The sequence below is a fragment of the Entamoeba dispar genome, genomic scaffold (genome assembly GCF_000209125.1).
Source record: "Entamoeba dispar SAW760 scf_1105229462843 genomic scaffold, whole genome shotgun sequence".
Lineage (NCBI taxonomy): Eukaryota > Evosea > Mastigamoebida > Endamoebidae > Entamoeba > Entamoeba dispar.
The window spans coordinates 23927-39753 of NW_001855395.1; the positions used below are offsets into that span (position 1 = coordinate 23927).

At 22.1% G+C, this 15827-nt stretch overlaps 9 protein-coding genes across 9 annotated transcripts, besides 40 other annotated features; 5 read left to right on the plus strand and 4 right to left on the minus strand.

Moving 5' to 3' along the window:
- Positions 1-28: part of a sequence feature (AT_rich) that runs on past the window's edge.
- Positions 29-60: 32 nt separating this feature from the next.
- On the minus strand, positions 61-4095 carry EDI_122000 (uncharacterized protein; the record flags this gene model as incomplete). Its single annotated transcript, XM_001740280.1, has 1 exon — positions 61-4095. The coding sequence occupies one exon, from the start codon at positions 4093-4095 to the stop codon at positions 61-63; it is 4035 nt and encodes a 1344-aa protein (XP_001740332.1).
- Positions 117-200: a sequence feature (AT_rich).
- Positions 316-338: a sequence feature (AT_rich).
- Positions 678-713: a sequence feature (AT_rich).
- Positions 751-773: a sequence feature (AT_rich).
- Positions 904-1052: a sequence feature (AT_rich).
- Positions 1255-1277: a sequence feature (AT_rich).
- Positions 1372-1420: a sequence feature (AT_rich).
- Positions 1446-1513: a sequence feature (AT_rich).
- Positions 1853-1875: a sequence feature (AT_rich).
- Positions 1888-1930: a sequence feature (AT_rich).
- Positions 2097-2124: a sequence feature (AT_rich).
- Positions 2553-2603: a sequence feature (AT_rich).
- A 544-nt stretch (positions 4096-4639) lies between the features above and the next one.
- On the plus strand, positions 4640-5224 carry EDI_122010 (uncharacterized protein; the record flags this gene model as incomplete). Its single annotated transcript, XM_001740281.1, has 2 exons — positions 4640-4865; positions 4923-5224. The coding sequence occupies 2 exons, from the start codon at positions 4640-4642 to the stop codon at positions 5222-5224; spliced, it is 528 nt and encodes a 175-aa protein (XP_001740333.1).
- Positions 4871-4921: a sequence feature (AT_rich).
- Positions 5112-5155: a sequence feature (AT_rich).
- Positions 5218-5300: a sequence feature (AT_rich).
- Positions 5301-5325: 25 nt separating this feature from the next.
- EDI_122020 (uncharacterized protein) lies at positions 5326-6147 on the minus strand (the record flags this gene model as incomplete). Its single annotated transcript, XM_001740282.1, has 1 exon — positions 5326-6147. The coding sequence occupies one exon, from the start codon at positions 6145-6147 to the stop codon at positions 5326-5328; it is 822 nt and encodes a 273-aa protein (XP_001740334.1).
- Positions 6147-6242: a microsatellite.
- A 209-nt stretch (positions 6243-6451) lies between these two features.
- Positions 6452-6476: a sequence feature (AT_rich).
- A 111-nt stretch (positions 6477-6587) lies between these two features.
- Positions 6588-6673: a sequence feature (AT_rich).
- A 7-nt stretch (positions 6674-6680) lies between these two features.
- EDI_122030 (uncharacterized protein) lies at positions 6681-7664 on the minus strand (the record flags this gene model as incomplete). Its single annotated transcript, XM_001740283.1, has 1 exon — positions 6681-7664. One exon carries the CDS (start codon positions 7662-7664, stop codon positions 6681-6683), a length of 984 nt encoding a protein of 327 aa, XP_001740335.1.
- Positions 7665-7884: 220 nt separating this feature from the next.
- Positions 7885-9729, plus strand: EDI_122040 (cylicin-2, putative; the record flags this gene model as incomplete). The annotated part of the gene is made up of 1 exon (XM_001740284.1): positions 7885-9729. One exon carries the CDS (start codon positions 7885-7887, stop codon positions 9727-9729), a length of 1845 nt encoding a protein of 614 aa, XP_001740336.1.
- Positions 8207-8310: a microsatellite.
- Positions 8358-8436: a microsatellite.
- Positions 8382-8575: a microsatellite.
- Positions 8499-8683: a microsatellite.
- Positions 8704-8802: a microsatellite.
- Positions 8805-8845: a microsatellite.
- Positions 9266-9286: a sequence feature (AT_rich).
- Positions 9730-9772: 43 nt separating the features above from the next.
- Positions 9773-9948: a microsatellite.
- Positions 9917-11200, plus strand: EDI_122050 (F-box/leucine rich repeat protein, putative; the record flags this gene model as incomplete). Its single annotated transcript, XM_001740285.1, has 1 exon — positions 9917-11200. One exon carries the CDS (start codon positions 9917-9919, stop codon positions 11198-11200), a length of 1284 nt encoding a protein of 427 aa, XP_001740337.1.
- Positions 10294-10335: a sequence feature (AT_rich).
- Positions 10420-10449: a sequence feature (AT_rich).
- Positions 10515-10553: a sequence feature (AT_rich).
- Positions 10675-10753: a sequence feature (AT_rich).
- Positions 11142-11169: a sequence feature (AT_rich).
- Positions 11190-11323: a sequence feature (AT_rich).
- A 239-nt stretch (positions 11324-11562) lies between these two features.
- Positions 11563-11589: a microsatellite.
- A 128-nt stretch (positions 11590-11717) lies between these two features.
- Positions 11718-11753: a sequence feature (AT_rich).
- A 382-nt stretch (positions 11754-12135) lies between these two features.
- Positions 12136-12183: a sequence feature (AT_rich).
- Positions 12184-12664: 481 nt separating this feature from the next.
- Positions 12665-13237, plus strand: EDI_122060 (uncharacterized protein; the record flags this gene model as incomplete). Its single annotated transcript, XM_001740286.1, has 1 exon — positions 12665-13237. The coding sequence occupies one exon, from the start codon at positions 12665-12667 to the stop codon at positions 13235-13237; it is 573 nt and encodes a 190-aa protein (XP_001740338.1).
- A 243-nt stretch (positions 13238-13480) lies between these two features.
- Positions 13481-13509: a sequence feature (AT_rich).
- A 105-nt stretch (positions 13510-13614) lies between these two features.
- Positions 13615-13799: a microsatellite.
- Positions 13800-13948: 149 nt separating this feature from the next.
- Positions 13949-14035: a sequence feature (AT_rich).
- A 14-nt stretch (positions 14036-14049) lies between these two features.
- EDI_122070 (dab2-interacting protein, putative) lies at positions 14050-14985 on the minus strand (the record flags this gene model as incomplete). The annotated part of the gene is made up of 1 exon (XM_001740287.1): positions 14050-14985. The coding sequence occupies one exon, from the start codon at positions 14983-14985 to the stop codon at positions 14050-14052; it is 936 nt and encodes a 311-aa protein (XP_001740339.1).
- A 171-nt stretch (positions 14986-15156) lies between these two features.
- Positions 15157-15216: a sequence feature (AT_rich).
- Positions 15217-15418: 202 nt separating this feature from the next.
- Positions 15419-15827, plus strand: EDI_122080 (uncharacterized protein; the record flags this gene model as incomplete). The annotated part of the gene is made up of 1 exon (XM_001740288.1): positions 15419-15827. A coding segment is annotated over one exon (409 nt), but the record flags the coding sequence as incomplete, so codon positions are not given.

The following is a 15827-nucleotide window of genomic DNA, read 5'->3' on the forward strand; positions in this document are numbered from 1 at the left end:
AAAATCAATTATTATTTTTATATTATTTGTTTTTGAAAACAATGATTTTTAATTAAGTAATCAAGCCATATACCATGGAATAGATTGTAAGTATAATAATTCCATATCATCTTCTGAAAATATATTTTTATCATATTTTAATAATTGATTAAATTTTCTTCTAAATATCATTAAAGTATTATTACTATATTTCTTAATTTGACTATTTTTTGGTTTAAAATGAAGAAGTTGATGAACAGCATTTTTAATTGAATTATTAATAAAAAGTGATCGAGATAATATAATACATGATAATGCAGTAATATAAAGATGTTCATTAATAATATTATTATTTAATTGTTTTTCAATAATCTTTTCACAAAATTCAATATTGTTTGTTTTCTTAATATAATATGTTATAAGATCAGAACAACGAGAATTAATTGTAAAATTATTAGTATTCATCATTTTATTAAAGTCAAATTGATTTATTAAATCCAAATTATTCATTGAACATAAAATATCAAGAATTAACATTTTACCATTTTTATCAGAATTAAAATAAATTTCTTGAATTTTCTCAACAAATTGGCTTTGAATTTCTTTTTTTACTATAATAATTGGTTTTAATATTTTAAAATTATCAAATGGATATAATGTAATGAGAATATAAATAATTTCAATACAAAGTTCAATAGTATTATTATTAATTATTTCAATACTATTAAATATAACACTTATATTAGCATTAAGAGTATTATTAAAAGTTGGTTTATTATTATTTTTTAATATTTGAATGAGTAAATTGGTAATTGTTTTGTTAAATCTTTTATCATTTATTAATAGATGAATGAATTTACTGATTTCTTCTTTATAACATCCACAAATTGTTGTTCCATTAAATAATGTATTAATTGTTGTTTCAATTAATGAAATATTATAAAAACTATATTTGATAATAAAGAGAATGATTGTTTTATTATAATTTCCTTTAATAATACTTTTAATACATTTTGAATAGATTTCTTTTAATAAAATATAGTCATTCTTAATGAAATTATTTATTAAATATTCTTGATTTGAGTTTATTACTTGAAGCCAATCTATACAATGTTTTAAAATATATTCTTGGCATTCTAATCTGTCTTCTATTTTAAATGATTTAATTCCTGCAATAAGTCCTTGAAGGATGTAGAATTTTCCTTTATTTTCTGTTTCATATTTGTTAGTAATTACTTCAATGATATTTTTAACTTCTTTGAATGTGAAGAAATGATATAATATTATAAATATATTTTGTTTTAGTGGAATAGGTTTTGAATAATCATAAATAAATGGTGTTTCAATACATTTTTCAAGCATTTGAAGTGTACAATTTCTTTGAAGAATCTCTTTAATTTGATTATTATGAATTTCATTATCAATTATTTTAATTTTAAATGAATCAAATACATCATTATATCCACAATATATAATATTCTTAAATTCATTATTTTCTTTGATAAATTTATTTCTATCATTATTTATTATTTTAGAATAAGGTTGTTTTTCAATTGAATTGATTATTAATGAAATAATCATTAATAATATAAATGATACAGCAGCACTTGTTTCTTTATTGAGTTGAAGACTATAATCAATGAATTGATAAATATTTTCATCAATTAATAATTCTTTTTTAGTTTTACAATATTGGTTTATTGAATTAAATAATTGATTAATATTATTGAATGTCAAGGGAATAAATCTAATTAATTGATTAAATACTTTGAATCCATTTGTAAGGTTAGAACAAATATATTGATTATTGAGTGATTTTAATAATGTTTCAATCATTGATGTTTCATCCATCATACCAAGAGTATCTTTTTTCATTAAATAAATTATTTTTTTAATGTCAATCTCTTCAATTTTTTGAATTAAATAATCAATACTATTATTAAAAATATTTCCTCCAATAAAATACTCAATTGGAATAGAATTTAATTTCTTTTGTTTTATAGTTAATAAACTTTTATTAATTATTGGTCTATTTAATTCTTTACTTAGAATTAAATATATTTCAAAAATTTTATCAAGACCTTCTATCTCTTCATTCATTTCATTTAATCTAATAGAAATAATATCTTTATTAATAATATTATACATTTCATTATCAATTAACATATTTTCTTCATCAATAATAGTATTAATTGGATTTTTCTTAATACATTTCTCAACAACATCATAATATAATTCTTGTAATTTTTCTTCTTGTTTCATTGTGCTTAATTTTATTCCTATAATTTTCATTTGTTCAATTAGTATCTTTAATTCATCTTTAAAGTATTTATTCATAAAATATAAAATTGTTTGATCAATTTTGGTTTTTTGTACTTCTTGATAAATAGATATTTTTTGTTCTTTATCAATATAAGAGTTTATTACAAAATTATATAAACAATCTAAATGAGATATAATACAATATTTTATATATCTATGAAATATCTCAATTAATTTTTGATCATTTTTATCTTTATTATAAGAATATATTAATCTATCAATGAAAATACCTTTTACTTCATCAATTACACTTTTTAATATATCATATTTTATAAATAAATTAAATAATTGATAATAAATTTCTTCATTTTTGATAATCATTTCTTTATTAATCCCAGTTTTTAATAATCTTAGTAACATGATACTTCTCTTTATATTTTCTTCTTTAATTTCTTTCTTTTCTATTAATTCTTCTAAACAAAAATGTGTAATCTTCTCAGACCATTTTATAGATTGATAACATCCAAGAAAGATATATTGAATATGTTCCATGTCAATATTTTTTTCAATACATTTGTTAATAACTATATTCAAGATTCTTTTACAATATTTATGTTTTTCACTGAATAATAATAAATAAACATTTGATAAATTTTTTCTATTCTTGTCATTTAATGGAATAATTCCTTCAAGAATATTTTCTGTAATTTTAATAATAACTTCATAAATGATTGTTTCATAAATCCCTTTTTGTTGGATTAATTTCCAAGATGCATAAATAAAATCACAAAATAATTGAATAATTTCTATATTTTGGTGTTTTATGATGAATTGTGAAACCATTTGAATAATGTTTATCATTTCTTCATGAGATATTTTGATCATTTCTGGAATCATCAATACAAAAATATTAATAACTCTAATTTGTATTGAAAATATATTTTCATCATTAAAGTCAATAACTTGACTTATTTTTAATGTTTCTTGAATACTAATCTTTGGAAATATTTGAAATATTGAATAAAAAATTGATTTTTCATTAAATAGTTTTAATCGAATAAGATTTTCTCCTAAAGAATATATTATTGTTTTAATACTATTTCCATTCACAATAAAATCTATTGTTTTTTGACAAATTTCTTCTTTATAATTTCTTAATATCTGAACAAAATACTTAATAAAATATATTCCTAATGGTCTATTAACAAAATGTTGAATTAAATGATCCATCTCTTCAAGTATTATTTTTTTATTATGAATAATTCCATAAACTAACAATAATGCAATAAGTTTCATTTCATCTAAACCATCTACTGTATATAATTCTTTAATATTTATTTCGTAATTTTCATTATTTTTTTCTTTAATTATCATGTCTTTAATCATCATATAATCTGGACTTTCAACACAATTTATTTCTTTAGGATACCATTGAATAAGAGATGTAATTCTTTTCTTTAATAAAATATCTATATTATTACTTTTAATCCTCTTAATAACTTCTTCTTTATCAATAAATTCTGTTAAAAATATTTGTATATCCACAGGCATTTTAAGTATTTTACAATTTATAAAGGAAGGATCAATTCGTAATTTCTTCCATCCATCATGTTTAATTGGATTTCTCACAAATTTAGTTTCTGTAACTAGTCGTTCCATTAACAAATGAATATAAAGACTAATATATTCTAAACTCTCTTTATCAACTCTCATAATCATTTGAGTTAATAAACTTAATATCTCTTCTATTTCTTCATCCCTTAAATTAGCATTATTTAAGAAGAATCTTATTTCATTAATATTTTTAATTGGATTTTCTTCAATACATCTTATCATAATCTCATGGCTTTTCATTGTTTAAATACTTTGAATGAATTTTAGATTCTTTTTAACTTCTCAAAAGGTACTTAATTAATTATCATTTCTTTACAACTCCCTTAACTTCCATTAATTTTGTCTAAAATATCTTCATTATATGATTTTTCATTACATTTTGTTATACAAAACAAAAAATATACTAAATAAAAACAAAAAGCACCAAAAACTTCAAGACACAGAACTATTGGTATGAGAAGAAATAACCAGGAAAAGTAATCATTGTTGGTTTACTAAGTCATTTGGAATTGTATTGTTAATTCAATAACTGATAAAAATATTATAAAACATACCATAGAAACTTAAATCAAAGATTTGGAAAAAAAGAATCTTTGTTGATCTAAAAATATAAATTAAAGGCGAGAGAAGTAGATCCAATTAATAGTTCATTGAAATAATTATGAAACATAAGCCACGTATTAATGAAATTCGATGAAAATGTAAAAATAGAAATGTAGAAGATTCAAATTCAAAACCCCAGTGAGTAGTTAAACTGAGAAGTTTATTAAATATTCATCAATCCATGAGTTGTGTTGAAGATCAAAGAGTTATTTTATGCCCATGTACGATTTGTAGAAAAGTTGGATTCTTTTCATCAGAGAAACCAAAAATTAAAACAACTAGACTTTGTGTTTTAATACTTCAATCATTGAAAGAAATAAAACCATTACAAGATTATTTTAATTTGAAAGATGATGTTTATTTATTTATTCAACAACATTGGAATATATTATCCAATATTACAATATGTTTGTTTTTAATAATAAAATAAAAGAATTAAATAAAATATATAACTTATTATTTAGTTAAGAAACAAAACTGGAAGAAATCAATTCTTGATGCTTTTAATCATTGTCCTCAAATAAAATCAGGAAAAGAGTTATTTAATAACATAGGATATTATAAATTAAAAGATGGAATTATAACATCTATTAGTGATGATACAGAAATATTAGAAACTATGAATTCAATAGTAATGGCTTCTATTCAAAATGTTATTAATCAATTATATAACAATTTATTAATTTTAAATAAATTTGGTAATGATTTAATAGCCCAACAACATTCATATATTATGATGAATTTATTAACATCTCTTTGTAATTAATATAATTTTTTTTTATTAAACTATTTTTCTTTTTTAAAAAAAATGAATAAAAAAAAAAAAATTTAAATGTTATTTTCTTACATAAATAACAAATTCGTAATTTAATTTGAAACTATATCCTCTGATACTTTGTTACTACCATTAACATATTCTCCAATCCCATTTTGTTTACTACGAGACAAATTAAGTAAATCTCTTTTAATAGAAAGATCTTTTATTTTTTCAACTGCATATTTTAATCCATCTCTACTAAAAAATTGAACATATTTCTTAATAAATTCAATCACTTTATTTTCATCTACATTACATAATTCTTTTAGAGAACATCCAACACCTAATTGAACAAATCTTTCATTTACTTTAATACATGAACTACAAACTTCCCATATTTGATCCCCTTGTTTTTCTTTACAATATTTTGTAAATGTACTACAACATGCTCTCATTCTACATGGACAATTACTTTTATTCTTCCAACTTTCTAATTTTGAAAGAAAAATATTTGGTCGTGCAACAATTAATTCATATAATAATTTAGTAGATATACATTCAATAGATGTATGGTCATGTAAATGATTATCTAAAATTAATCCAATATCTTCAATATGTCTTTCATCAATTTTATTTCCATTTTTTAAAATAATCATAATTCCAATCATCTTAAAACTTAAATGTCTTCTTAATATTTCATATGCAATATGTAATTGTATATTCAATGTAAGTGGTTGAATATGTTTTGGATAAAAACTATTAAATATAGATTTAATTTGTGATTGTTTAGGATTTGAATATCGTGAAACTTCTTTTTGAATTTCTTCAATAATAGTATTAGGTGGAATAAAACACCATTCTCCTCCAATTTTCGAGATTGAACATTCAAAATTTTGTGTTTTGTTTTGCTCTTGTAGAGGAAATGTTGACATTATTATGTTTTTCCTGTTTTCCATTGGATCTCATTTTCTTCAACTTTCCTTTTCCTTCTTTTTTTTTATTTTTTTTTACTATTTTTATACTTTATCAACTCAACTTTTTAAGTTCTCCCACGTTATGCTTTGTCATTGACTTTTTTATATTTATTTCTAAAATTTCTTACCAAAATATGTTAAATGAAATTATATTCTTTACTCTTCAAAGAATATCTTACAAATCTCTTATATTATGAATATAAGAATCTTTTAGATAAATTATTAATCTTTAAATTGTAATTATTTCTCTATTTGTCTTATGATAAAAATTATTTATTAATTTATTTCATAGTAATCTACTTTTGATAATAAGGTCATAGAAACTTATGAAAGAGTATTTACAAACTTCATTATCTATACTTTATTATAATCTAGATCCTACTTTAGAACCTTTTTTCAAATTTTTGTATTAAAAAAAAATAATAATAATAATAATGAAAATGATATATTAAATTTTATAATTCTTACTTTTATTAATAAAATTGAACTAATCAAATATCTCTTTTTTCAAATCCTGTGTCCATATCATTATGTAATAAAGAGAAACATTCTTTACAATAATATGATGGATCAGATATTCCTGCACTATCACCTGTCACTTCAATCTCTGCTTTTCTTGAATCACAAATATTACATCTTTGTTGTTCTTTTCGTTTTCTGAATATAATTCTTGGATATTTACCATTATTATCTTCTTGTAATGGAATTCTAATATCTGAAATTATAAAAATATGTTCACAATCCATTAGATGACCATATAAATATGGTTCATCTATTTCAATATCAATTTTACCTAATTCAAAATCTTCAATACAACATTTAAAATGAGGTGGAAATCTTGAATATTGAAAATTTCTATATTCTCTCCATTCAACTAAGTTATATATAACTTGTTCTTGATTATTTTGAGAAGTATAAAATGTATCATTAATAAATATAAAATCTGAATCATTAATTCCTTTTTGAATAATACAAGGAATAACAGTTCTAAGTTCACTTATAGTATTAGATGTTTTAACTTCAATCCAACAATCAAAATTTTTTTTAGATAAATCAAAAACTTTAATAGTCATAATACTATCTCCTTCTTTTAATGAAGAAGAAAATGTAAATGTAAGTGGTTCTTTTAATGAATTTTTTGTTTCTTTAATAACAATAATTTGTTTTTTAAAGAGTTGTTCTTCAAGACGTGTTAATTGTGTATTTGGTTTTCTATCTGAAGAAACTGGAATTTTGTTATTAAATATTTGATCTAATCTGAGTTTTGAGACTTGTTCACTAGGAATTTCTTCATATCTTTTTGCTGCTTCATCAATAATCTCTCGTTGAGTCTCAATTCTAACATCACTTGTATCTATTGATTTCATAATATCAAGTGATGGATATTCTTGAGAATAAAAATTAATTAATTGGGTATATCTATGAGAAAATGTGTTATATTGACGAGTGTTTATTCTTTCTGATTGTTTTGACATTTAGAAATTACAGATTAGTATCATGAAGATTTTCCATCATTTCAATATATTTTCATTTATTGTATTGTTTTCGATATGCATAACAAAAAGAAAGATATTCCAAAATAGAAGAGAATTATCAGATCCTGATTATAAAGGTAAGGCTGAAAAAGAGAGGAAAAAACCCTTTGATTGAATGAATTAGAAAAAGAAAATCTTTAATCTGAAATCCACTAATTTTATGTCTGGGGGAATGGAACTCAGTGAGAGTCTTCAAACAACGGGGGTTGGCATTACTGATGAAAAGGAAAAAGATTTTCCTCAGCCAAAACGAAAAGTACTAAACGAAAAGAAAGGCACAAAGAAAACAAATATTTCTAAGAAAACATATCCCGTAGATGAAGAAGATGAAAAGTCAGAAAGAGAAAAGCAGAGAAATCAAGAAAAAATAACAGAACAAGTTAAAAGAGAGAGTGAGAAATGTTATAAACATGAAAGTATAGAGAGTAATGAAATTAATTTGACTGAGGTTAATCTTAATGAACAAGTTGAAGAAGATTTTGGAGAAGAAAGTGAAGATAAACCAAAAAGAAAGCAGTTAAATGAAAGAAAAGTATTAAAAAGTACAAAAAACAAAAAAGTGAAGAAAGAAAAAGAGAAAACAAAAACTACAAAACAAGTTATTGAAGAAGGTATTACAGTTAAATGTTTTACAAAACAAGAAGATGAAGGAATTACAAAAGAACAAAGAAAGCAAGAAAAAGAAATTGAAGATAAAAAAGAAGAGAATGAATTAACAAGAACTCAACAAAGAGATGATATTATTGATAAAACTGAAGATAAAATTGAAGATATAAAAGAAGAAGAAATAAAAAGAAAAACATTAAATGGAAGAAAAGGAATAAAAAGAAAGAAAAAACAAATAGAAGAAATTATAAAGAAAGAAGAAGAAACAGGAGAAAATATGAATAGATTAGATATAGGAACAAAAGAAACTAAAGTTGAAGAAAGAAGTCTTGAGAAGAAAGAAGAAATTAAAACAGACAGTACTCTAGAATATAAAAAAGAAGAAATTACAGGAAGAAAAGTACTTAAAAAAAAGAAGAGTCACAAAAAAACAAAGGATATAGAAGAAGAAGAAGAAATAAATAAGACAGAAGGAGAAGAAAAGAAAAAAAGAAAGAAAAAAGTAAAGAAAGAAAAAGAATTAGAAAAATTTGAAAAAACAGGGAAGAATAAATATATTGAATATTCATCAGGAGAAGATTGTAATAGAGAAGGACTTAGAAGAGCTAAAAAGAAACCAGTTGGAATAAATTATTTTTCAGAAAAGAAAGGAATCTTAACAGATGAAGACTTAATGGAAGATGAACATTATTGTGGGATGTCATTTAGAGGAGATGAAAAGAAATCAATATTTGGAATTTTTGATGGATATGGAGGAATAGGAGCAGCAAGAGAAACAAGAAGAACATTACCAAATATTATTCAAAAATTAATAGAAAAAGGATTAGATAGTAAAGAAATAATAGAAAAAGGATTTGAAGAAGTTGATGAAGGAATGAATAAAGAAGAATTTATGGATATTGGATGTACATGTACATTAATATATATATGGGAAGAAAATAATAAAATTTATATTAGAAGTGGAAATGTTGGAGATTCAACATGTTTTGTTAAAAAATTTAAAGGAGAAAAAACAGAAATTATTACATTAACACAAGATCATAAAGTAACATCAGCATGTGAACAAAAAAGAATGAAAGAAGCAGGAATTATATTAGTTGAAGGACAAAAAAGAATTAATGGAGTTGGAGTAGCACGTACATTAGGGAATCATTTTGTAAAAAATTTAAATATTGGAATGATAGGTACACCATATATTAGTCCAATTATTGAATTAGAAAGTGGAGATGAAATTATTTTATGTAGTGATGGTATCTGGGATGTAACTACACCAGAAAAAGCATTTGAAATTATGGAAAATACAGAAATTTCAGAAGTACCAAAAGTTATTATGGAAGAATCAATGAAAATAACAGAATGTAGAGATAATGTAACTGTCATTGTCGTTAAGATCATTTAAAATTATTATCAATTCAAAATCAACTTTTAATTTCATTGTTTTCAATTAAAATTAAAATTAATTATTTAAATTATAATAAAATATAAAAAGATACATTAATTATAATTAAAAGAATAAATAAAAATATAAACAAGTTTAGATGAAAAGATAATTATTAATAAGAAATATTAAAATTAAAAAGAAAAATATGAATTGCCAACGAAGTAATAAAAATAAAAAAGGCAACTCGCCTTTAAAATTTATTTATCAAACAAAAGTTTTTGAATATTTAGAATTTAAAGATTTATTAAATTGTAGATTAGTATGTAGAGAATGGAAAATGTTCTTAAATTATTTTCCATTACAATGTTCAATTTATTCTAAATCACAAATTTTTTCAATATTTCCTCATTGTTCAAATGTTATTATTAATGAAATATCAACACCAATTATTTCTATTCTTAATACAACAAAATGGTTACAATCACTTTCTATTAGACATATGACACAAGAATCATGTAATTTATTATCTAATATAGATTTAAAAATGTTAACTTATCTTGAAATTTTCTTTTCTAATGCTACTTATTTAAATATTAACAATTTATTAAATTTAAAAAAATTAATGTTATATGATTTTCCATCACTTTTAGATAATGGATTAATTTGTAATGTAGAAACATTAAAAACAATTAAATTATCATCAATTCCTTATTTTACTTTTAAAAATATTAAAAAATTCTCTCCATATATTAAAGAAATTGAATTAATTAATATGCCTAAAGTTGGATCAAAAACTATTCAACAATTTAATCATTTTAAAAAATTAAAAAAATTAATAATTAGTGATAATGATGAATTAACTGATTCTATTTTAAAAAAAAATCTAAAGAATATACATTTAGAACATCTTACAATTTCAGATTGTTCAGGACTTGAAGGTTCTTTTATTTCTGATTTACCTCCTTTAAAAAAATTAACATTAACATTTAATAAATCATTAGATAATAAATGTTTATGTTCTTATAATTATTATGATAAAATTGAATCTTTAGATTTATTTGGAAGTTCTATTATAAAAATTCCTTCTTTTCCAAATTTAAAAAGATTATCTATTGGATATACAAATACACATATATTTAATTTAACTCATTTAACAATGTTAAAATCTCTTGATCTTACTTATTTAAAATTAACTGATACTGATTTAGATCAAATTACTATTCTTACAGGACTTATTACTTTAAATTTATCATTTAATACTTTAATTACAAATTCTGGATTAATAAAAATAATTTCTTCTTGTAAACAATTACAAGCTATTAATCTTGCACGTTGTACATTAATTACTTCTATTGGAATTAGGATGCTCAATCAATTAAAAAACTTACAATTTTGTGTTCTTCCAAATTTTATGAAAATTTATCGTGATCAATTATTTAATGAAAAAAATTTATTTATGAATAATGAATGGAGACGACATAATAATTAAAAATTTTATAAATTTTTTAATTTAAACTAAAATATAAATTAAGAAAAATAAATTAATAATATACAGTCTTATTTTAATATTTTTTTGAATTAAAACAATTCTATAATAATTATTTCATTTATTCATCACTATTAACATAATAATAAAAGATATATCCAATAATACCATGTAATACAAATAATAATCCTAAAATTAACATATATTTAATTGTTTCAATTCCTTGTTTTTTAGCTCCTTCAAGAACATCATCTACTGTTTGTTTTACTGAACTAACTTGATTAGAAATATCATTAATACTATCACTTGAAATCGGTATAAACATTTCATCTTCAATTAATTTGCTCATTATTCTTCTTTTCTAATTATTTTATTTTATTTTATTTTTTTTTTGATTATAAAGTTCACTGTCTGTCGCATCTCTCTTTTGATTGGTTATTTTCTTCTTTTCCTTAATTCATTGAAAGAATTTGGAAAAATCTTCCTTTTGAAGAAGTTCAAATTATTTATTATGTAGTTCTTTTATTATTATTTTGTATTATGTTTTTTAAAAAATCATCTTTCTTAATTTAGATTTTTTGTCTTTTTAGGAAACATCGATGTTTGTAAGTGATAAAAAGGTACAATATTCTGCTTCAGATCTTTTTCAATTTCTATTTCAGGAAAAAGTGTCTGAAAAAAACTTAAAACCATAAAAACAAAAACAAAATATAATAACAAAAAATATCTAAACAAAGTGTATTGATTAGTGATGAAGAAACAACATTTCATTCTTTTTCCTTATTAAAACACTCACCAGACTTGGTTTTATTTTATTATAAATTTCTCAACTCACTGAATAACGTTATGAAATTCATTTAATAAATTTTATGGATACTTTTATTGCATTTTCAGTCTAACTACATTTGAAAAAAGATATAAGTTTAATGAGGAAAATCATTTTATTTTTTATTTTTCATACTTAATTATGAAATTATAATTTATTTCCTCAACTAAAATCATTTTACTTAATACCAACTATCTTATCACAACACTTTCTTCAACTCATCTAACATTAATAACCAAATAATTGGAGTTTATGTTACAGTTCAATAACTTTAGTGAAAAACAAAAAAGTAAATTAGTTTTGTTTAAACAAGTGTTTTTCGTTATGAACAACACATCTTTTGAATGTCTTTAGATTCTTTGGTAATACTCATAGTACACAACATAATAATTACTTACTCACTATGTTAGTTTTATAACAAAAGTGATAACACAATTACTCAACGTGTCACTGGGTAAGTGTTTTGTCACAACAATGACAATGTTATTCATGATTTTTGTCATTGTGTAAAACTATAATCGATATATTAAAGTATATATTATTTCAAAAATAAAAGAGGGTTCACTTTTTAATTATTACACAATAGTAATTAGTTATAAAAGACCGTGTTTATAATTGAAATTGTTAAGATCTTTAAATTAATGAAAGTTATTTCGTTTAACCAACCACAATATCTACATTATACTGATGAAAAAGATAGAGCAGAGAGAATTGTTAATATTCTCTCTAACAAAGAAGTATTAACTTTGTATGATTCAAATAATAGTTTATTAACATCTAAAACAATATTTAATTACATCCAAAGAGAACAAGATGTTTATTTTGTTGCAGAAGATGATAATGATAATTGTTTTGGTTGTTATATATCAAAAGCACCATCATATATGGGAATTGGAATAACAGATCAACACCATTACATCTTTTCTTGTTCATTAGAAAGTGATGAAATAAATACATTTGATTATCGGATACTCACTACATCTGTTTACATCCCATTAGATTCAACTAACATTTTTGATTGTCCTTCTGCTTTTTCTGTTGATGACCAATTAAATTGTTCATTCTCTAAAGATATTAATGTCATTTATATGAAGGAACCTAATTCATATTGTGATGTTTCTAAGTATTTTCCATGTGTAGAAAATCAAAATTCAATTACATTGAAAAGAATACGTTTCTTTACATCAAATACTATTATTAGTGATAATTTGTAGAATATAATTGATTATTAATAACCAATGAGTTAAATCTAGTTTTATTGTTATTAAATAAACATATAATTGAGATAATAAGATAATTTTAGTTGTTAATAAGGAGATAAACAAATAAGTTTTATAGAATGATGAATATCTTGTTAATTATTGAATGATTTATAATAAGAATAATCAATGAAATTACAAAATTAAATTATCTATGAATGTAAATATGTTATTGAATACTACATTACTAGAATTTTGTATTATTGAAAAATATAATTAATTATATTCTAATCAATGATTGTTAATGAAATAATATGATTTCTTCTCTTAAAAAATATGAAAAGAATATCATTTCTATTTCTTCAAAACTATTTGTGTTATTATAATATAAGTATGTTTATTCTCATTGTTATGTTATTTAATTTCATTTTATTTGATTTATCTTTTATCTTTAGTTTGATTTAAAATCACATTTGTTCTTTTCTTTGTTATTTTCTTATTCTTCTTATTTTCAAAATACTCATTTAATATTCTCTTCGTTTATTTATATTTGTTATTCATTATTTCTCTCTTTGTTATAAACATATCCTTATTATTTATATGTTTCTGATGTTTATTATCATCATTAATTGACTCACATCTTATCTTTCTGTTGTTTTATTATTTTAGTTATAGAATTTATCATTCTCTGTATTACTATTTTCTTATGAATAACATGTTATACTCATTTATTCATATTTATTTATCATATTCATATTAAAAACATTCAATTTCATTATATAATATTCATCATTTGTTTTTTAATAAATTAATGCACAAATACTTTCTTAGTTGATTTTAACATCTCGTTCAACATAATGAGATGGAAATATTCCTATTTTCCCTTTACTTTCTCCTTCCCACCATTCTCCTTCTGTAGAAATTACTGTGATCCATTCTCCTTCTTCTAATTTCAATTCACTTTCATTTTGTGGATTATAACTATAAACAACCCTTCCATGAAATACATTTGTTGGTTTTCTGGTGATGTTGTTTTGAATAGAGTGTGTTTTGATTGAATTGGTGATGACATCACTCACTTCTAAAATACTCTTTTCTTCATCTTTCCAAAGACCTTGACTTACTCTCTCCCAAATTCCACTATTCATCAGAAGACATCCCCATCCTTCTCTAATAAATCCTTTACCAATACTCTCTGCTATCTCTGGAAATGTTTTAAGAAGCATGTTTCTATCATTCTTTAATTCGTTTCTCATTTCTAAATATTCTTCTTTACTTTCTTGATATTTTTTGGTGATGGAAATTAAATAAGAACATGCTAACTTCTTTCTCTTTTTCTTTACTAGGTGTTGTTTCATTTTATCCATTTTCCTTCTTCTTTCTTCTAACTCACAATCTCGTCTACTTAACATTCTGAATTGATTAAGAAATGAATGGAGAGGGATTTCTATATTATCTTTGATGAATGAGTTGAAGTGATTTTGTTGAGTTAGAATATCCTGTGATGCATTCAAAATAGAGTTAGTCAGTTGTGTTGCTTTGAGATTGTTTAAAGTCATTTCACATAATGAATAAGAAATCTCAACTTGAAGTAAAGCAGCTTCATGAAGTATGTTTTTGAGTTTGATAATATTTTGTAGTGTTGAGAATAGCTTCTTTTCTGATTCAATGGACTTTTCTCTAATCATTTGATATTCTTGATCAACTGTTTTTATTCTTTCAATTGTAAATAACTTAAAAATCTCATTTCCCATTCTGTTCATTCTCTTCTAATTCCAATCATTGTTTCTTTTAATTCAGTGTCTTTTCATTTTGAAGAACTAATCATCACAACAATTAATAAGTTATTATAAACAACACTATCTTGATATAAGAGAAGAAATGAAATGTTCATAAAATGAATCATTAAAAAGGATCTAATAATCAAAAAAGTGAATAATTCATAAATAATAAATTAATAGAAAGAATAATATAAAAAATAATAAAAATATTAAGTTCAATTTTTAGAAAAAAGAGAAAAAGGAATTTCACGAATTTACAGAAAAAGAACAAGTTCAAGAAATTGAAAGTTCAAAGAATACAACAAAGCAAAAAATGAAGAAATTAAAGAAGTAATTAAGACAAAATACAACAAGAAAAAGCAGAGTTTGAAAAGAAGAAGATTTATAGATCAGAGGAGTAACTAAAAAATAAGAAATGAGCATTCAAGAAAACTTAAACAACTTGATTAAACCACATGGAGGAAAACTCATTAAAACATTAAAATATGGAGCAGAAAGAGAAGAATGTATTAAAGAAGCAAAATCACTTCCAAAGATTGATATTTCATCAAGAGAATTTGGGGATCTTGTTATGATGGGAATTGGAGGATTTTCACCATTAAAAGGATTTATGAAAAAAGAAGATTGGTTCTCAGTTTGTAAAAACTTCACACTTGCAGATGGAACTTTTTGGCCAATTCCAATTACAATGTCAGTTTCAGAAGAAGAAGCAAAAAAATTAAAGAGAGGACAAAAGGTTGCATTAAAATATAATAAAGATATTAATGATATTTCAGGAACTATTGAAGTTGATCAAGTTTATGAAATGACTAAGAAAGATAAAG